This window comes from Rattus norvegicus, chromosome 1 (assembly GCF_021556685.1).
Source record: "Rattus norvegicus strain SHRSP/BbbUtx chromosome 1, alternate assembly SHRSP_T2T, whole genome shotgun sequence".
Taxonomy (NCBI): Eukaryota; Metazoa; Chordata; class Mammalia; order Rodentia; family Muridae; genus Rattus; species Rattus norvegicus.
This window is the reverse complement of record NC_141534.1, coordinates 49790771-49812081: the sequence shown is the minus strand read 5'-3', so window position 1 is coordinate 49812081 and position 21311 is coordinate 49790771. Positions and strand designations below refer to the sequence as shown.

The 21311-nt window shown below is 46.9% G+C and overlaps 3 protein-coding genes across 6 annotated transcripts in view; all 3 read right to left on the bottom strand.

Moving 5' to 3' along the window:
- Positions 1–21311, bottom strand: part of LOC148006947 (uncharacterized) — a 92109-nt gene that overhangs the window by 20501 nt on the left and 50297 nt on the right. The window lies entirely within an intron of this gene.
- Positions 3407–9730, bottom strand: LOC148006951 (acetyl-CoA acetyltransferase, cytosolic-like). Its single transcript, XM_087605164.1, has 3 exons — positions 9492–9730; positions 4761–4871; positions 3407–4372 (listed from the first exon to the last, which is right to left on the bottom strand). Exons 1-3 carry the CDS (start codon positions 9654–9656, stop codon positions 4202–4204), a joined length of 447 nt encoding a protein of 148 aa, XP_087461290.1. The 5' UTR covers positions 9657–9730; the 3' UTR covers positions 3407–4201.
- LOC148006950 (acetyl-CoA acetyltransferase, cytosolic-like) lies at positions 13038–20327 on the bottom strand. Its single transcript, XM_087605226.1, has 4 exons — positions 19724–20327; positions 19134–19228; positions 14392–14502; positions 13038–14003 (listed from the first exon to the last, which is right to left on the bottom strand). The coding sequence occupies exons 1-4, from the start codon at positions 19731–19733 to the stop codon at positions 13833–13835; spliced, it is 387 nt and encodes a 128-aa protein (XP_087461352.1). The 5' UTR covers positions 19734–20327; the 3' UTR covers positions 13038–13832.

The following is a 21311-nucleotide window of genomic DNA, read 5'->3' as shown; positions in this document are numbered from 1 at the left end:
TTGTGTATTTTCGAAGCAGAGAGGATGACTGAAAGTGTACCTCAGTGTTAGCCGGGACTGGAATGCTCTGGCTAGAATTCCTGAACATGTCACAAGCCAGAAGGAGCAGGATACAGTGTCTGTCAGTTCTCAGGGACTTTGAGATTCCTCCAAGGGTGCCGGGGCACTGTCAGGGGACAACCCTGGGGAACGTGAATGGAAGGTGATCTGAAGACCGTGTCCATGAAAGGACACTGAGGGCTATGGATCGCTGCTGTGTAAAACACCTGCGGCCAAAGTCACACCTTGTCTGGACTTCTAATTACCTCTACCTTGCTAGAGATGGGTCCTCCCACAAACGGTTAACATAGTCCACAGGATGTGGGCATGCAAAAAGTTATTTCTGCAGAGGGCACACAACTACACTAAACCCTACAGGCTGTGGTGAGGCTGAGCTTTTTTTTTTTTTTTTTTTTTTTTTTAATCTTTATTAACTTGAGTATTTCTTATTTACATTTCGATTGTTATTCCCTTTCCCAATTTCCAGGCCAACATCCCCCTAACCCCTGGACTCCCATTCTGTATTGGTGTTCCCCTCCACATCCTCCCCCCATTACCCCCTCCTCCCAACAAACAGGTTCACTGGGGGTTCAGTATTGTCAGGACCCAGGGCTTCCCCTTCCACTGGTGCCCTTACTAGGCTATTCATTGCTACCTATGAGGTCAGAGTCCAGGGTTAGTCCATGTATAGTCTTTGGGTAGTGGCTTAGTCCCTGGAAGCTCTGGTTGGTTGGCATTGTTGTTCATATGGGGTCACAAGCCCCTTCAAGCTCTTCCACTAATTTCTCTGATTCCTTCAATCAACGTTGTCCCGTTCTCAGTTCAGTGGTTTGCTGCTGGCATCCGCCTATGTATTTGCTGTATTCTGGCTGTGTCTCTCAGGAGCGATCTATATCCGGTTCCTGTCGGCCTGCACCTCTTTGCTTCATCCATCTTGTCTAGTTTGGTGGCTGTATATGTATGGGCCACATGTGGGGCAGGCTCTGAATGGGTGTTCCTTCAGTCTCTGTTCTAAACTTTGCCTTCCTATTCCCTGACAAGGGTATTCTTGTTCCCCTTTTAAAGAAGAAGTGAAGCATTCACATTTTGGTCATCCCTCTTGAGTTTCATGTGTTCTGTGCATCTAGGGCAATTCAAGCCTTTGGGCTAATATCCACTTATTAATGAGTGCATACCATGTGTGTGTTTTGATTGGGTTACCACACTCAGGATGATATTTTCCAATTCCATCCATTTGCCTATGAATTTCATAGAGTCATTGTTTTTGATGATGCTGGGCCTTTTACCCCAGACCTTGGCCACACACAAACACATACACACACACACACACACACACATACATATATATGTGTATATATACATGCATATATATAATTATCCCGAAAGGGAAAAATCTTACCAAATTTATTTCATTTATATCAATGTTTCTGCTTTTTGTTTGCCTGCATGCATGTATGTGCACCATGTGTGTTCCTAGTTCCCCAGGTTGGACAGAAAAAGGCACTGGATCCACTTGCTTCTGTTCCTTGAATGCTGGGATTAAAGCTGGGTGCCACCATGACAGGCTTTAGCCTTACACTGTCATTACATAGTTACCTAACTCCAGACAAAGTGCAAGTGTAACTTTTGAAAGCAGATGGAACCTTGGGTGTATACTATTACCTGAGAAAAAATGGGGACCAAGAAGGTCTTTATGCCAGGTGAGGTCTATACTAATTAAAGATGAATCATCCTTGGTCTCATTTGTCTTGGAATGTTCCGTTTACATCTTCCTTTTGCAGACTCCCTCTGGCTATTCTCCCCACACCCCACACCCTCCCTTACAGGCAGGCTGTAGGACTCCAGGGTTCTGAAAGGACAGCCATTCTGCTTTGCTTCTGCAGTTTCCTGCCTTTCCACTTCCCCTCTCTGGCCACTCCTCAGTCCCCCTTGTGGGCTTACTCTGTCCCTTACCCAATTCTGCAGCAGCTCCCAGGGAAACATCATGTCTACCCCATCTCTTCAGTAACCACCCATCATGCTGACAACTCTGAAATCCTTTTACTCAACCAACTTGTCTTTGAGAACACTAATCCTCTCTATTTAAACTTCCTAGGACTGGAGTTCAATTCCCAGCACCCAGCACTGGCTTACAACCGCCTGTAATCTCTGGCTCCAGGAGCAGCCATTACCCTGGCTTTGTCAGGCACCTTATTCACATGGATCCCACCCCACCATTTAAATAAAAATGGGGCTGAGAGATCGCTCAGTAGCTGAGTACTAGTTTGTTGGGCCCTACCTTGGTGTTTCCCTCCCCCCTCGCTGAGCCTTTTAGCCTGCTATAGCAAGAAGTTGTTCACAGCCTTGGAGCTCTTAGCCCCTGATTTGGGGCTGGGATTTTCCATGGCCCCCTTCCTCCCCACCGAGCCTTCCACCTTGTTGTTTAAGAAGTTGTTTATGCCCCTGATTGGGCCTGAGACTTTCCACCACACACACTTTTCCTGTTTTCCTGGTTAGGGATTTTCACCTGCCTTATTGTTTTCATGACTTTTGCCTCTGGTATATAAGGAGGTCTCAGAAAAACGTTGGTGGCACTCTTTGACAATGGATGACCCGTGTACGTGTTTTCTTTCAACCCGCAGAACTACACCCGACATTCACACACTGGCGGCTCAGGCACCTACACTAGTTGTACTTGTAGAGGACCTGGGTTCAGTCTTAGCACCTACATGGTGGCTCACAAGTCTGTTCCAGGGGGTTCCAGGCTGTCCTGTCTCCAATGTGCATATACAAACATGGGAACACATCTGCACATAAATAAGTCTTGGCTTATTTCTGGTAAATGTTTGTACAACCGTATTACATGTTCCTGACGTATAGGCACAACTTGTTCCTGATGTGTATCCCTGGTCCCACAGGGACTGACAAGACTTCTTTTCATTAGACTACGGGCTAAGCAGTGACATATCTGGCTATGCAGGTTGGTGCACACTGTGTTGGCTGTTGTCCTGTTATGGATGACCCTGTTCTGACTCCAGCTGCTGGGACATTACTTGGGTAGGAACTTTTACTCCGTGATACTCTTAGGGGATTGCTGATGTGTATTTGGCCTGTCCCCAACCAGTCATGCAGATGTGACACATGGCTTCAATAACCAACTTCTACAATGTCTCTCTATTATAGTTTGCTTATGATTTCCACAGCACATGTGACTACCCCCTTGCAGGTTCATCTGAGTATCATACGGCTTATCAAAAATGATCCCAAAGGGACCTCTCAGTAACATGCTGCAAACTAAGGCTTCTCTGTTGAAGCTGGCTGTCCTTACCACATCCTAAACTCTGGCTTTGTTTCTCTTTTCATGATCAAACTCACTGATGAGAAGCAATGCAAGGGAGGAAAGAGTTTATTTGGCTTTCAATTCCAGTTACAGTTCATCATTTTGGGGAAGTCAAGGTAGAGGTTTGAAGCAAGTACAATCCTGTCTGGTCAAGCAGAGAAACAAATGCACGGAAGGCGCTTGCTGCTCACTTTCCAACAACCCAGAGGCACACTGGTTGGGACGGCCAATCTTCTGACTAGAATCGCTAGAATACCTACCCCACCACCTCAGCATAGAAGAGGCCACTGAATCCAATTTCCATTACAGGATTGGTCTTGGTTTGATCAATGGGAAACCACAAGACAACAAGCAAGCAGGGGTGTTTGAGCGAAGAGCCTGAAGTTCAAACCAGAAGCCACATCCCCATTCATTGAATGGATCATTTTGGGACCCTGCATAATGGCGCATGCGTTTAAATCGAGTACTCAGGTGGCACAGAAAGGTGGATCTCTGGGAATTCAAAGCCAACCTCATCTATAAAATGATTTTCAGGCTATATGGTGACACTCTGAGTCAAAAACAAACAAACAAACAAACAAATCAATGATCAGAGAAAATTATACCCGGAAAGCAAAGATAATAAACATGGAAATTATGAAACTGTCGCTCACTCTGGAGCCCTTGATGACTGACTGGATTTCCCTGTTTTATAACAGTGTCAAGTGCAATGTCTCAACGTCTTAGCCTTGGGTGTCTCACACTAAAGTACAGCAAGCTGTCGACCTGGGTTCCTGTCCTCAGTTTGGTCCTCTGGTCTCACGTTCTGTTTAGTGTTTGAATGAGAACTGTAAGGGTGGTGGCTTATCCTCTCTGAACACTCATTGCCATCCCCATCCCACCCCCAGTGCACAGGGCTGCAACACCACAAGTCCCACCCACTCTCTCCAGGGTGTGTGAGAAGGTCACTAGAATCCTACAGCCAGATTCTCCCAGAGGATGGCCCAAGGCAATGGCTCCTCCATAGATGTTCACCTGTAGAGATGAAGAGCTTTAAGTCTTAAGTCAGTCCTCTGAACACAGGCTCATACCTGTTTTATCTCACCCCACCCCACCCCCAGTGTTATGCTAGCAAACCCTCCTTTCAAACTCAACTTTCACTGTAAACCTTAGGATGAAGTAATGCCTGTGTGACACCTGCTTCGTCCCCTGTTTGTAGACTGTTCCACTGATTCTGATGTGACCTAACACACTCAGTTCCTTGCTGTGAAAAGCAACAAAAATCCCAACTGAAAATTAACTTGTGCTTGTTCATCTCTAGCCAAGGTGAGCAGTCATGGGGAATGACCTCATTTCTTATACTTCACAGCTCTAAACATGGGGCACGCAAGCCTATGGGCAAACACAGCTTCACGTTGGTTACCTTCTCGGGGTTTAATCCAAGTTCTGTAGCTATTGCTGCAGACACTGCTGCAAAGGCTTCATTGATTTCAAACACATCAACATCCTCCAGGGACCAACCTGCATTTGCTACCTATAGGAAGGATTAAGGGAGGTCAAACCATTCATTACTAAGAAAATTCTTCTTGAGTTGCTGGAGAGATGGTTGACTGTTAACAACACTTGATGCTCTATCATCAGGACCAATCCTCAGATCCCATGCTCACCTGTAACTCAGTTCTATGGTATCACACACCCTCTTGTGGCTTCCATGGGTACCAGTACGTGCGTGTGTGTGCACGCACACACAATGTTAATTTAGATGAAGAAAAGATATAGGTAATATACTCCTTAAAGACACACCCCTTGTACGCACACGCGTAGATACATACATACAAACACAAACATACACACACACACACACACACACACACACACACACACAACCCTACCTATAGTAGCAACACTTCAGAATCTCAGGTAGGGCAGCTGTCTACACTAAGGCTAGCCTGGGCTATAGAGCAAGGCTCAGTTCAAAACCAAAAGAATGCATGCTAAAAGTCCCTTAAGTCTAAACTGTTCCACTGTTATGAGCAGTTAATACAGCACACTGGGTCTGACTTAGAAGGATCTGGAAGCTGCAGAGATGGCAGGCAGCACTAGCTGCTCTTCTAGGGACCCAGGTTTGGTTCCCTCACACTCACATGGAGGCTCCTAATACAGACCACAACTCCAGACCCAGGGGACCCGACACCTCCACTGACACACAGGGGATCGCAACATCTATGCAAACACAACACCTATGCATAGAAAATATGATGTAAAACAGCTGACATGGGGCTGCAGAGATGGCTCAGTAGGTAAAGTGCAAATGTTCTGAGGTCAACCCCAACCCAACTAAAACAACAGCAGCAGCAACAAAAAGAACAGCACAGAGCATGGTGGTGCACCTATGACCACACTGAGGAAGGCTGGGAAGGGCAGACCTCTGGAGCCTGAGAAACTGCCTGTAACTCCACGTGCAGGGGACTTAAAACCCTCCTTTGGCCTTCACAGGCATCCTTACACATATGTGCATACATATACGTGCACTCACACTTGCACGTGCACGCACACACACACATAAACCAACACATACACACACATATATACACACACACACACTAAAGAAATAAATAAAAATGGGCAGCGACAGCTGGATCTCCGTCAATTCTAGGTCTACATGGCGAGTTGCAGGACAGCCAAGGCTGTTCACTAAGATCCCCTCTTCACAAAGAAACAAAAATATCTGGAAAAAAAAAAGGCCCCTCTGAACCAAACCAAACCACTGCTCGCTGACTGACACAGAAGCATCATTTGTAAACAGAAACTTTTTACTCCTTGTCTCTAAAGTCTCATGTTAATATCATAATATAAAATACCGTGACACTGTAAAAGTTCAAGGTCAATAAAAGTTGTAGTGTGTTGGAAGTCTCTTTAACAGTCCAAAGCCACTTAAGAGTGGATGTCTACAAGATAAAAATAAAAAGCAAATTTTATACTTAAATATTCTTGCTGGGTAGGGTGGCACAGGCCTTTAATCCCAGCAGAAAGAGAGAGGAGGTTTCTGTGAATTCCAAGACTACAAGGGCCATGTAAAGAGATTCTGTGTCAAAAAAATATGTATGTTTTAAAGTATTCTTATCCCAAAAGGGAAGAACTTAGACATTAAAAAAATAATAATAAAATGAATTCACACTTAAGCAAAACTCAAAATCCAGCAGTACAAATTAAAGTGGATAGTTTAGGGCCAGACAGCCTTCTGTTACACAAAATCCTTGGGCGGTCCACAGCCCTGCCATTCACTGCACACGATTTTCTGCTTCCTTCAGACATTTGCGAATCTGCAGCTCCCATCGATGGTCATCCTACAGTCCCGGCATCTCCAATATCCTGGAGCCTCCATACCACCTGAGGCTTCCCCTTCAGCCTCTCAAGCCGTTCTGCGAAGACCCTGACCCTGCGACCAGGTGCCAAGCCTCACGGGCTCTCCTTGATTCCCTTCAAAACTAGAACCAGATGACCCTCTTAGATTGCCAATTTGGTTTGCAGCACAAGATGTGGCCTGGCCTCAGCTTTGTGACGTCTCTAGGGAGCCTTTCTTATTGTCCTAATGAAAGGGAGAAAGTTTCATCTCTCAGTGCAGCAGTTAAGGAAGCTGACTCTTCAGCCCCATCCTAAACAACAAACAGAATCTCCCTCAGAATATCACAGGGAAAGCCCAGGCCCAATTCATGGTAAACTCCTTCTCCCCTCTCTGAGATTTCAGAAATCAGGCACCCACAGTCCACGGTGCCTATAGTATCACTGTTTTCCAAGCTTCCACTAAAATGGCCCTGGAAGTGCTGTAATAGCAAGGTGTTTCCCAGCCTAAGGTCCCAAATTCTCTCACATTTCTCTTAGAAGATGTGGTCAGCGTTTGCATAGCAACAAACCTGTTCCTGATACCAACTTCTGTTCCAGTCAACAATCTCTCTGATGCAGTGATAATGTGCCTGAAGGATTTAGGGAAGAAAATGCTTATGGGCTTTATGTATCTGACTGTTATCGTTATTTTTTAATCCATCTCTGTTTTTGCTAGGGTTCCTATTGCTGTGGTGAGACACCATGACCAAAAACAACCAAGTTGGGGAGGAAAGGGCTTATTTGGCTTACACTTCCACTTGGCTGTACATCACCAAGGGAGTCAGGACAGGAACTCAAACATGGACTGCGGTTAGTGACTGCTCAGTTTCCTTGTTCCTTTATTAGCTGGAGCTGGTAGAATCCACATAGCCTGGGGTTAAGGGAGGCAATGAGTGGAAAGTGCTTGGCAAGATGCTTTATAAGACTGTAAAGGACACGCTTAACGGGTCTTCAGTGAACACTGTCATGTCGTGTCATGACTACGTGAACAGTTCCACAGAAGCCAGTGAGATGTGGAAAAAGTAGCAGAGTGACACCAGGTTTGATGGTGAATGTCTACAATCCCAGCACTTGGGCAGCAGAGGCAGAGTACTGAGAGCTTAAAAGGCTATCATCCAAGTTACTCATTAACCTTCGATTCTACGTCAACAACAACAACAACAACAAAATCCGATGCTGGAGAGACAACTCCCTGGGTGAGGAAGGAGGACGGCACTGCCACTGAGCAGGTGACCTGAGTTCAGTTCCGGGACACGTACTGTGTATTGTTGGGGGCGAGGGGTGGAGTGGGAAGTGGGGTGGTGGGAGGGGAGAACCAACTCCCACAACTTGTCCTTCAACTCCCATACACACTTTGTAGCATCCCTCAAAATAAATAAATAGGGCTGGAGAGATGGCTCAGTGGTTAAGAGCACTGACTGCTCATCCAGAGGTCCTGAGTTCAATTCCCAGCAACCACATGGTGGCTCACAACCATCTGTAGTGGGATCTGATGCCCTCTTCTGGTGTGTCTGAAGACAGCGACAGTGTACTCACATATATAAAAGTAAATAAATCTTAAATAGATTAGTAAATGTAATTTAAATATTCTAACAAGAAAAATATCAAAAACAAACTCCAAGACTGAAAACAATACGAGAAAATACAGGTTAACTAAGAACTCACCTTCTCAAAATCAGCAATGGCCCAAAACACAAAACTTCTTTTTCTCACAGGGCTGGGGATTAAACTCAAGCTTTGTGTGTGCTGAGAAAGCTCTCTACAGTGTCACTGCCAGCCTCTCTCTCTCCCTCCTCTGTCCCTTCTTTTCTTCTATAACAAAGAGGCTGGCTAGCTCAGGCTGGCCTCAATCTCATAAAGCTCACATCTTAGACTGCAGAGTGCTGGGGTTACAGCCATGGACCTCCAGTCTGGGAGATATGGAACTTTCTGGACGCTGAAATGATGCCACTGTGGACCTCCTGTGTCAGATATTATTCAAAGTGCAGATGTGTAACAAGGTTAGGTGAATGTTAAAGACTGCCTAGCCCCTTCAGACACACATGACTTATTTCATGTTCAAAATCATACATATTTTGTATCATGTTCAGCCTACATATGTAAGGTGAAATTTACTAAATGAAATTTCTGTACAGAACTGGGTTCCAGCCAATTATTTGCATCATATATATATATATATATATATATATATATATGTATATGTATATATACATATATATATATTATTTCAATTATATCCAACCAACATATACTTAAGATTTAATATATTGAAATAAAAGTATGTTGGGGGTTATAAATTCTGAAATAAGAACCTTTCCAAATATAGAACATTCAGAGGCTTGAAGAGTTGGTCAGTGGTTAGGAGCGCTGGCTGTTCTTGGGGTTTGATTCCCAGCACCCGCACAGCGGCTCACAACAACAACCATCTGTAACTCCAGTTCCAGGAAACCCAATGTCCTCTCCAGCTTTTGCCAGCACGAGGCAGGCAAGTGGTAAATGCAAGACATATGTGCAGGCAAAACACCCTTCTAATACATACAGGATACCCAACTGACACGCATACAAATGGTCACGGACAGAGGAAGAGCAGAAGTTGGTATTGAATGTTAACAATTTTCTCTACAGTTGATTCAAATGTGAGCTGAGAGAGCACAGGGCAGGGCAAGAGAGTGCACTCGTGACCACATGCATGCTAACCACACACTTCACCCCTGAGCTACAATCGATCCACAAACCCAGCAGGAATCAGAGGTAAGATGACCACCAATACCTGCCAACACACGGTGACAGATGAACCATCCTGAATGCAAGCGCGCAGTTGGCCAGGTTCTCTGCGGACCAGTAGGGTGCCTTCGGGAAACTGACCTATGGCGGGACGAGCCGCCGAGACGGTGACCACCAGTTCGGATCTTCTGTTCATCCTGCTACTCCACATGAGTCTGCCCAGCCCTGGCTGCACCTGCAGGCCCTTTTTGACCCCTGCCGGCCCCTGCCCGGCCTTCCCCGCCCCTCCCCGCCCCCTGCCCGCCCCTGCCCGCCCATCCCGGACCCCTGCCCGCCCCTGCCCGCCCTTCCCCGCCCCCTGCCCGCCCTTCCCCGCCCCCTGCCCGCCCATCCGGGACCGCTGTCCGCCCCTGCCCGCCCCTCCCCGCCCCCTGCCCCGCCCTCCCCGGCCCTCCCCTGCCACTCCCCGCCCATGCCCGCCCCTGCCCTCTGGTCCCTGCTGTTCCCTACTCCTCCCTGCTTCTTCCAGCTCCTGGCTTAGCAGCTTCAGGACTCCCACTCTTCCTAAGGAGACCAAGGCTGTGAACAGGGTCCACAGTCCCCAGTCTTGGGGGCAGCGGGGACGCGGGGTCTTAGGATGTGGCATATGTAGTTTCCAGGTCTGGAGTGGGGTAGGGTCCTGGACGTTCCGGATGTGTAGATTACTAAGGGCAGGATCAGCGCGCAGAAGGCTGAGGTGTTGGGAGAAGACACAGGCTGTGGACTTTGAATGCTTCCTTGCAACACACCTCTGGACTCTCTTTTTGGACCCTCTCGTCGTCTTTTTTTGTGTATTTTCGAAGCAGAGAGGATGACTAAAAGTGTACCACAGAGTTAGCCGGGACTGGAATGCCCTGGCTAGAATTCCTGAACATGTCACAAGCCAGAAGGAGCAGGATACAGTGTCTGTCAGTTCTCAGGGACTTTGAGATCCCTCCAAGGGTGCCGGGGCACTGTCCAGGGGACAACCCTGGGGAACGTGAATGGAAGGTGATCTGAAGACCGTGTCCATGAAAGGACACTGAGGGCTATGGATCGCTGCTGTGTAAAACACCTGCGGCCAAAGTCAAACCTTGTCTGCACTTCTAATTACCTCTACCTTGCTAGAAATGGGTCCTCCCACAAACGGTTCACATGATCCACAGGATGTGGGCAAGCAAAAAGTTATTTCTGCAGAGGGCACACAACTACCGAAAACCCTACAGGCTGTGGTGAGGCTGGGCTTTTTACTCCAGAGCTTGGCCACACACACACACACACACACACACACACACACACACACACCCATGTGTATATATACATGCCTGTATATTATTTTTCCCAAAGGGAAAAAACTTACCAAATTTTTTCATGTATATAAATGTTTCTGCTTTTTGTTTGCCTGCATGTATGTATGTGCACTATGTGTGTTCCTAGCTCCCCAGGTAGGTCACACAAAGGCACTGGATCCTTGGAATGAAGTTAGGGTGGTTTTGAGTCACCATGTGGAGGCTGGGAACTAACTTAGGTCGCAATAATTGATTTTTTTTCTTCCTTTCTCTCTCTCTCTCTCTCTCTCTCTCTCTCTCTCTCTCTCTCTCCCTCCCTCCCTCCCTCCCTCCCTCCCTCCCTGTCAACCATGACTTCATAATGTAACCCTAGGCTGACCTATATATAAGTCACTATGTGGGTCAGGTTGGCCTGGAATTTAAGAGACCCACTTGCTTCTATTCCTTGAATGCAGGGATTAAAGCTGGGCACCACCATGACAGGCTTTAGCCTTACACTGTCATTACAAAGTTGCCTAACTCCAGGCAAAGTGCAAGTGTAACTTTAGAAAGCAGATGAAACCTTAGGCACATACTATATCTAAGAAAAAACGCTGACCAAGAAGGGCTTTGTCCCAGGTGAGGTCTATACTAATTAAAGATGGATCATCCTTGGTCTCATTTGTCTTGGAATGTTCCATTTACATCTTCCTTTTGCAGACTCCCTCTGGCTATTCTCCCCACACCCCACCCCCTCCCTCACAGGCAGGCTGTAGGACTCCAGGGTTCTGAAAGGACAGCCATTCTGCTTTGCTTCTGCAGTTTCCTGCCTCTCCACTTCCCCTCCCTGGCCACTCTTGAGTCCCCCTTGTGGGCTTACTCTGTCCCTTACCCAATTCTGCAGCAGCTCCCAGGGAAACATCATTCCACCCCATCACTTCAGTAACCACCCATCATGCTGACAACTCTGAAATCCTTTTACTCAACCTACTTGTCTATGAGCAGGCTCATCCTCTCTATTTAAACTTCCTAGGACTGGAGTTCAATTCCCAGCACCCAGCACTGGCTTACAACCGCCTGTAATCTCGGGCTCCAGGAGCAGCCATTACCCTGGCTTTGTCAGGCACCTTATTCACATGGAGCCCACCCCATCATTTAAATAAAAACAGGGCTGAGAGATCGCTCAGTAGCTGAGTACTAGTTTCTTAGGCCCTACCATGGTGTTTCCCTCCCCCCTCGCTGAGCCTTTTAGCCTGCTATAGCAAGTTGTTCACACCCATGGGAGCTGCTCTTAGCCCCTGATTTGGGGCTGGGATTTCCATGGCCCCCTTCTTCCCCACCGAGCCTTCCAGCTTGTTGTTTAAGAAGTTGTTCATGCCCCTGATTGGGCCTGGGACTTTCCACCACACAGACTTATCCTGTTTTCCTGGTTAGGGATTTGCACCTGCCTTGTTGTTTTCCATGACTTTTCCCTCTGGTATATAAGGAGATCTCAGTAAAGTGTTGGTGGTACTCTCTGACAATGGGTGACCCGTGTACTTGTTTTCATTCAACCTGCAGAACTACACCCGACATTCACACACTGGCGGCTCAGGTACCAACACTAGCTGTTCTTGTAGAGGACCTGGGTTCAGTCTTAGCACCTACATGGTGGCTCACAAGTCTGTTCCAGGGGGTTCCAGGCTGTCCTGTCTCCAATGTGCATATACAAACATGGGAACACATCTGCACATAAATAAGTCTTGGCTTATTTCTGGTAAATGTTTGTACAACCGTATTACATGTTCCTGACGTATAGGCACAACTTGTTCCTGATGTGTATCCCTGGTCCCACAGGGACTGACAAGACTTCTTTTCATTAGACTACGGGCTAAGCAGTGACATATCTGGCTATGCAGGTTGGTGCACACTGTGTTGGCTGTTGTCCTGTTATGGATGACCCTGTTCTGACTCCAGCTGCTGGGACATTACTTGGGTAGGAACTTTTACTCCGTGATACTCTTAGGGGATTGCTGATGTGTATTTGGCCTGTCCCCAACCAGTCATGCAGATGTGACACATGGCTTCAATAACCAACTTCTACAATGTCTCTCTATTATAGTTTGCTTATGATTTCCACAGCACATGTGACTACCCCCTTGCAGGTTCATCTGAGTATCATACGGCTTATCAAAAATGATCCCAAAGGGACCTCTCAGTAACATGCTGCAAACTAAGGCTTCTCTGTTGAAGCTGGCTGTCCTTACCACATCCTAAACTCTGGCTTTGTTTCTCTTTTCATGATCAAACTCACTGATGAGAAGCAATGCAAGGGAGGAAAGAGTTTATTTGGCTTTCAATTCCAGTTACAGTTCATCATTTTGGGGAAGTCAAGGTAGAGGTTTGAAGCAAGTACAATCCTGTCTGGTCAAGCAGAGAAACAAATGCACGGAAGGCGCTTGCTGCTCACTTTCCAACAACCCAGAGGCACACTGGTTGGGACGGCCAATCTTCTGACTAGAATCGCTAGAATACCTACCCCACCACCTCAGCATAGAAGAGGCCACTGAATCCAATTTCCATTACAGGATTGGTCTTGGTTTGATCAATGGGAAACCACAAGACAACAAGCAAGCAGGGGTGTTTGAGCGAAGAGCCTGAAGTTCAAACCAGAAGCCACATCCCCATTCATTGAATGGATCATTTTGGGACCCTGCATAATGGCGCATGCGTTTAAATCGAGTACTCAGGTGGCACAGAAAGGTGGATCTCTGGGAATTCAAAGCCAACCTCATCTATAAAATGATTTTCAGGCTATATGGTGACACTCTGAGTCAAAAACAAACAAACAAACAAACAAATCAATGATCAGAGAAAATTATACCCGGAAAGCAAAGATAATAAACATGGAAATTATGAAACTGTCGCTCACTCTGGAGCCCTTGATGACTGACTGGATTTCCCTGTTTTATAACAGTGTCAAGTGCAATGTCTCAACGTCTTAGCCTTGGGTGTCTCACACTAAAGTACAGCAAGCTGTCGACCTGGGTTCCTGTCCTCAGTTTGGTCCTCTGGTCTCACGTTCTGTTTAGTGTTTGAATGAGAACTGTAAGGGTGGTGGCTTATCCTCTCTGAACACTCATTGCCATCCCCATCCCACCCCCAGTGCACAGGGCTGCAACACCACAAGTCCCACCCACTCTCTCCAGGGTGTGTGAGAAGGTCACTAGAATCCTACAGCCAGATTCTCCCAGAGGATGGCCCAAGGCAATGGCTCCTCCATAGATGTTCACCTGTAGAGATGAAGAGCTTTAAGTCTTAAGTCAGTCCTCTGAACACAGGCTCATACCTGTTTTATCTCACCCCACCCCACCCCCAGTGTTATGCTAGCAAACCCTCCTTTCAAACTCAACTTTCACTGTAAACCTTAGGATGAAGTAATGCCTGTGTGACACCTGCTTCGTCCCCTGTTTGTAGACTGTTCCACTGATTCTGATGTGACCTAACACACTCAGTTCCTTGCTGTGAAAAGCAACAAAAATCCCAACTGAAAATTAACTTGTGCTTGTTCATCTCTAGCCAAGGTGAGCAGTCATGGGGAATGACCTCATTTCTTATACTTCACAGCTCTAAACATGGGGCACGCAAGCCTATGGGCAAACACAGCTTCACGTTGGTTACCTTCTCGGGGTTTAATCCAAGTTCTGTAGCTATTGCTGCAGACACTGCTGCAAAGGCTTCATTGATTTCAAACACATCAACATCCTCCAGGGACCAACCTGCATTTGCTACCTATAGGAAGGATTAAGGGAGGTCAAACCATTCATTACTAAGAAAATTCTTCTTGAGTTGCTGGAGAGATGGTTGACTGTTAACAACACTTGATGCTCTATCATCAGGACCAATCCTCAGATCCCATGCTCACCTGTAACTCAGTTCTATGGTATCACACACCCTCTTGTGGCTTCCATGGGTACCAGTACGTGCGTGTGTGTGCACGCACACACAATGTTAATTTAGATGAAGAAAAGATATAGGTAATATACTCCTTAAAGACACACCCCTTGTACGCACACGCGTAGATACATACATACAAACACAAACATACACACACACACACACACACACACACACACACACAACCCTACCTATAGTAGCAACACTTCAGAATCTCAGGTAGGGCAGCTGTCTACACTAAGGCTAGCCTGGGCTATAGAGCAAGGCTCAGTTCAAAACCAAAAGAATGCATGCTAAAAGTCCCTTAGGTCTAACTGTTCCACTGTTATGAGCAGTTAATACAGCACACTGGGTCTGACTTAGAAGGATCTGGAAGCTGCAGAGATGGCAGGCAGCACTAGCTGCTCTTCTAGGGACCCAGGTTTGGTTCCCTCACACTCACATGGAGGCTCCTAATACAGACCACAACTCCAGACCCAGGGGACCCGACACCTCCACTGACACACAGGGGATCGCAACATCTATGCAAACACAACACCTATGCATAGAAAATATGATGTAAAACAGCTGACATGGGGCTGCAGAGATGGCTCAGTAGGTAAAGTGCAAATGTTCTGAGGTCAACCCCAACCCAACTAAAACAACAGCAGCAGCAACAAAAAGAACAGCACAGAGCATGGTGGTGCACCTATGACCACACTGAGGAAGGCTGGGAAGGGCAGACCTCTGGAGCCTGAGAAACTGCCTGTAACTCCACGTGCAGGGGACTTAAAACCCTCCTTTGGCCTTCACAGGCATCCTTACACATATGTGCATACATATACGTGCACTCACACTTGCACGTGCACGCACACACACACATAAACCAACACATACACACACATATATACACACACACACACTAAAGAAATAAATAAAAATGGGCAGCGACAGCTGGATCTCCGTCAATTCTAGGTCTACATGGCGAGTTGCAGGACAGCCAAGGCTGTTCACTAAGATCCCCTCTTCACAAAGAAACAAAAATATCTGGAAAAAAAAAAGGCCCCTCTGAACCAAACCAAACCACTGCTCGCTGACTGACACAGAAGCATCATTTGTAAACAGAAACTTTTTACTCCTTGTCTCTAAAGTCTCATGTTAATATCATAATATAAAATACCGTGACACTGTAAAAGTTCAAGGTCAATAAAAGTTGTAGTGTGTTGGAAGTCTCTTTAACAGTCCAAAGCCACTTAAGAGTGGATGTCTACAAGATAAAAATAAAAAGCAAATTTTATACTTAAATATTCTTGCTGGGTAGGGTGGCACAGGCCTTTAATCCCAGCAGAAAGAGAGAGGAGGTTTCTGTGAATTCCAAGACTACAAGGGCCATGTAAAGAGATTCTGTGTCAAAAAAATATGTATGTTTTAAAGTATTCTTATCCCAAAAGGGAAGAACTTAGACATTAAAAAAATAATAATAAAATGAATTCACACTTAAGCAAAACTCAAAATCCAGCAGTACAAATTAAAGTGGATAGTTTAGGGCCAGACAGCCTTCTGTTACACAAAATCCTTGGGCGGTCCACAGCCCTGCCATTCACTGCACACGATTTTCTGCTTCCTTCAGACATTTGCGAATCTGCAGCTCCCATCGATGGTCATCCTACAGTCCCGGCATCTCCAATATCCTGGAGCCTCCATACCACCTGAGGCTTCCCCTTCAGCCTCTCAAGCCGTTCTGCGAAGACCCTGACCCTGCGACCAGGTGCCAAGCCTCACGGGCTCTCCTTGATTCCCTTCAAAACTAGAACCAGATGACCCTCTTAGATTGCCAATTTGGTTTGCAGCACAAGATGTGGCCTGGCCTCAGCTTTGTGACGTCTCTAGGGAGCCTTTCTTATTGTCCTAATGAAAGGGAGAAAGTTTCATCTCTCAGTGCAGCAGTTAAGGAAGCTGACTCTTCAGCCCCATCCTAAACAACAAACAGAATCTCCCTCAGAATATCACAGGGAAAGCCCAGGCCCAATTCATGGTAAACTCCTTCTCCCCTCTCTGAGATTTCAGAAATCAGGCACCCACAGTCCACGGTGCCTATAGTATCACTGTTTTCCAAGCTTCCACTAAAATGGCCCTGGAAGTGCTGTAATAGCAAGGTGTTTCCCAGCCTAAGGTCCCAAATTCTCTCACATTTCTCTTAGAAGATGTGGTCAGCGTTTGCATAGCAACAAACCTGTTCCTGATACCAACTTCTGTTCCAGTCAACAATCTCTCTGATGCAGTGATAATGTGCCTGAAGGATTTAGGGAAGAAAATGCTTATGGGCTTTATGTATCTGACTGTTATCGTTATTTTTTAATCCATCTCTGTTTTTGCTAGGGTTCCTATTGCTGTGGTGAGACACCATGACCAAAAACAACCAAGTTGGGGAGGAAAGGGCTTATTTGGCTTACACTTCCACTTGGCTGTACATCACCAAGGGAGTCAGGACAGGAACTCAAACATGGACTGCGGTTAGTGACTGCTCAGTTTCCTTGTTCCTTTATTAGCTGGAGCTGGTAGAATCCACATAGCCTGGGGTTAAGGGAGGCAATGAGTGGAAAGTGCTTGGCAAGATGCTTTATAAGACTGTAAAGGACACGCTTAACGGGTCTTCAGTGAACACTGTCATGTCGTGTCATGACTACGTGAACAGTTCCACAGAAGCCAGTGAGATGTGGAAAAAGTAGCAGAGTGACACCAGGTTTGATGGTGAATGTCTACAATCCCAGCACTTGGGCAGCAGAGGCAGAGTACTGAGAGCTTAAAAGGCTATCATCCAAGTTACTCATTAACCTTCGATTCTACGTCAACAACAACAACAACAACAAAATCCGATGCTGGAGAGACAACTCCCTGGGTGAGGAAGGAGGACGGCACTGCCACTGAGCAGGTGACCTGAGTTCAGTTCCGGGACACGTACTGTGTATTGTTGGGGGCGAGGGGTGGAGTGGGAAGTGGGGTGGTGGGAGGGGAGAACCAACTCCCACAACTTGTCCTTCAACTCCCATACACACTTTGTAGCATCCCTCAAAATAAATAAATAGGGCTGGAGAGATGGCTCAGTGGTTAAGAGCACTGACTGCTCATCCAGAGGTCCTGAGTTCAATTCCCAGCAACCACATGGTGGCTCACAACCATCTGTAGTGGGATCTGATGCCCTCTTCTGGTGTGTCTGAAGACAGCGACAGTGTACTCACATATATAAAAGTAAATAAATCTTAAATAGATTAGTAAATGTAATTTAAATATTCTAACAAGAAAAATATCAAAAACAAACTCCAAGACTGAAAACAATACGAGAAAATACAGGTTAACTAAGAACTCACCTTCTCAAAATCAGCAATGGCCCAAAACACAAAACTTCTTTTTCTCACAGGGCTGGGGATTAAACTCAAGCTTTGTGTGTGCTGAGAAAGCTCTCTACAGTGTCACTGCCAGCCTCTCTCTCTCCCTCCTCTGTCCCTTCTTTTCTTCTATAACAAAGAGGCTGGCTAGCTCAGGCTGGCCTCAATCTCATAAAGCTCACATCTTAGACTGCAGAGTGCTGGGGTTACAGCCATGGACCTCCAGTCTGGGAGATATGGAACTTTCTGGACGCTGAAATGATGCCACTGTGGACCTCCTGTGTCAGATATTATTCAAAGTGCAGATGTGTAACAAGGTTAGGTGAATGTTAAAGACTGCCTAGCCCCTTCAGACACACATGACTTATTTCATGTTCAAAATCATACATATTTTGTATCATGTTCAGCCTACATATGTAAGGTGAAATTTACTAAATGAAATTTCTGTACAGAACTGGGTTCCAGCCAATTATTTGCATCATATATATATATATATATATATATATATATATATATATATATATGTATATGTATATATACATATATATATATATTATTTCAATTATATCCAACCAACATATACTTAAGATTTAATATATTGAAATAAAAGTATGTTGGGGGTTATAAATTCTGAAATAAGAACCTTTCCAAATATAGAACATTCAGAGGCTTGAAGAGTTGGTCAGTGGTTAGGAGCGCTGGCTGTTCTTGGGGTTTGATTCCCAGCACCCGCACAGCGGCTCACAACAACAACCATCTGTAACTCCAGTTCCAGGAAACCCAATGTCCTCTCCAGCTTTTGCCAGCACGAGGCAGGCAAGTGGTAAATGCAAGACATATGTGCAGGCAAAACACCCTTCTAATACATACAGGATACCCAACTGACACGCATACAAATGGTCACGGACAGAGGAAGAGCAGAAGTTGGTATTGAATGTTAACAATTTTCTCTACAGTTGATTCAAATGTGAGCTGAGAGAGCACAGGGCAGGGCAAGAGAGTGCACTCGTGACCACATGCATGCTAACCACACACTTCACCCCTGAGCTACAATCGATCCACAAACCCAGCAGGAATCAGAGGTAAGATGACCACCAATACCTGCCAACACACGGTGACAGATGAACCATCCTGAATGCAAGCGCGCAGTTGGCCAGGTTCTCTGCGGACCAGTAGGGTGCCTTCGGGAAACTGACCTATGGCGGGACGAGCCGCCGAGACGGTGACCACCAGTTCGGATCTTCTGTTCATCCTGCTACTCCACATGAGTCTGCCCAGCCCTGGCTGCACCTGCAGGCCCTTTTTGACCCCTGCCGGCCCCTGCCCGGCCTTCCCCGCCCCTCCCCGCCCCCTGCCCGCCCCTGCCCGCCCATCCCGGACCCCTGCCCGCCCCTGCCCGCCCTTCCCCGCCCCCTGCCCGCCCTTCCCCGCCCCCTGCCCGCCCATCCGGGACCGCTGTCCGCCCCTGCCCGCCCCTCCCCGCCCCCTGCCCCGCCCTCCCCGGCCCTCCCCTGCCACTCCCCGCCCATGCCCGCCCCTGCCCTCTGGTCCCTGCTGTTCCCTACTCCTCCCTGCTTCTTCCAGCTCCTGGCTTAGCAGCTTCAGGACTCCCACTCTTCCTAAGGAGACCAAGGCTGTGAACAGGGTCCACAGTCCCCAGTCTTGGGGGCAGGGGGGACGCGGGGTCTTACGATGTGGCATATGTAGTTTCCAGGTCTGGAGTGGGGTAGGGTCCTGGACGTTCCGGATGTGTAGATTACTAAGGGCAGGATCAGCGCGCAGAAGGCTGAGGTGTTGGGAGAAGACACAGGCTGTGGACTTTGAATGCTTCCTTGCAACACACCTCTGGACTCTCTTTTTGGACCCTCTCGTCGTCTTTTTTTGTGTATTTTCGAAGCAGAGAGGATGACTAAAAGTGTACCACAGAGTTAGCCGGGACTGGAATGCCCTGGCTAGAATTCCTGAACATGTCACAAGCCAGAAGGAGCAGGATACAGTGTCTGTCAGTTCTCAGGGACTTTGAGATCCCTCCAAGGGTGCCGGGGCACTGTCCAGGGGACAACCCTGGGGAACGTGAATGGAAGGTGATCTGAAGACCGTGTCCATGAAAGGACACTGAGGGCTATGGATCGCTGCTGTGTAAAACACCTGCGGCCAAAGTCAAACCTTGTCTGCACTTCTAATTACCTCTACCTTGCTAGAAATGGGTCCTCCCACAAACGGTTCACATGATCCACAGGATGTGGGCAAGCAAAAAGTTATTTCTGCAGAGGGCACACAACTACCGAAAACCCTACAGGCTGTGGTGAGGCTGGGCTTTTTACTCCAGAGCTTGGCCACACACACACACACACACACACACACACACACACACACACCCATGTGTATATATACATGCCTGTATATTATTTTTCCCAAAGGGAAAAAACTTACCAAATTTTTTCATGTATATAAATGTTTCTGCTTTTTGTTTGCCTGCATGTATGTATGTGCACTATGTGTGTTCCTAGCTCCCCAGGTAGGTCACACAAAGGCACTGGATCCTTGGAATGAAGTTAGGGTGGTTTTGAGTCACCATGTGGAGGCTGGGAACTAACTTAGGTCGCAATAATTGATTTTTTTTCTTCCTTTCTCTCTCTCTCTCTCTCTCTCTCTCTCTCTCTCTCTCTCCCTCCCTCCCTCCCTCCCTCCCTCCCTCCCTGTCAACCATGACTTCATAATGTAACCCTAGGCTGACCTATATATAAGTCACTATGTGGGTCAGGTTGGCCTGGAATTTAAGAGACCCACTTGCTTCTATTCCTTGAATGCAGGGATTAAAGCTGGGCACCACCATGACAGGCTTTAGCCTTACACTGTCATTACAAAGTTGCCTAACTCCAGGCAAAGTGCAAGTGTAACTTTAGAAAGCAGATGAAACCTTAGGCACATACTATATCTAAGAAAAAACGCTGACCAAGAAGGGCTTTGTCCCAGGTGAGGTCTATACTAATTAAAGATGGATCATCCTTGGTCTCATTTGTCTTGGAATGTTCCATTTACATCTTCCTTTTGCAGACTCCCTCTGGCTATTCTCCCCACACCCCACCCCCTCCCTCACAGGCAGGCTGTAGGACTCCAGGGTTCTGAAAGGACAGCCATTCTGCTTTGCTTCTGCAGTTTCCTGCCTCTCCACTTCCCCTCCCTGGCCACTCTTGAGTCCCCCTTGTGGGCTTACTCTGTCCCTTACCCAATTCTGCAGCAGCTCCCAGGGAAACATCATTCCACCCCATCACTTCA

What these genes read in the sequence shown, in the direction of transcription:
- LOC148006951 (XM_087605164.1), bottom strand. Translation starts at nt 9,656, where the DNA reads ATGTGGAGTAGCAGGATGAACAGAAGATCCGAACTGGTGGTCACCGTC. An exon ending in CTGTCACCGTGTGTTGGCAG is followed by an intron (nt 4,872 to 9,491) that starts GTATTGGTGGTC and finishes TCCTTCCTATAG; the next exon opens with GTAGCAAATGCAGGTTGGTC. An exon ending in TTGGATTAAACCCCGAGAAG is followed by an intron (nt 4,373 to 4,760) that starts GTAACCAACGTG and finishes TCATCTCTACAG; the next exon opens with GTGAACATCTATGGAGGAGC.
- LOC148006950 (XM_087605226.1), bottom strand. An exon ending in CTGTCACCGTGTGTTGGCAG is followed by an intron (nt 14,503 to 19,133) that starts GTATTGGTGGTC and finishes TCCTTCCTATAG; the next exon opens with GTAGCAAATGCAGGTTGGTC. An exon ending in TTGGATTAAACCCCGAGAAG is followed by an intron (nt 14,004 to 14,391) that starts GTAACCAACGTG and finishes TCATCTCTACAG; the next exon opens with GTGAACATCTATGGAGGAGC.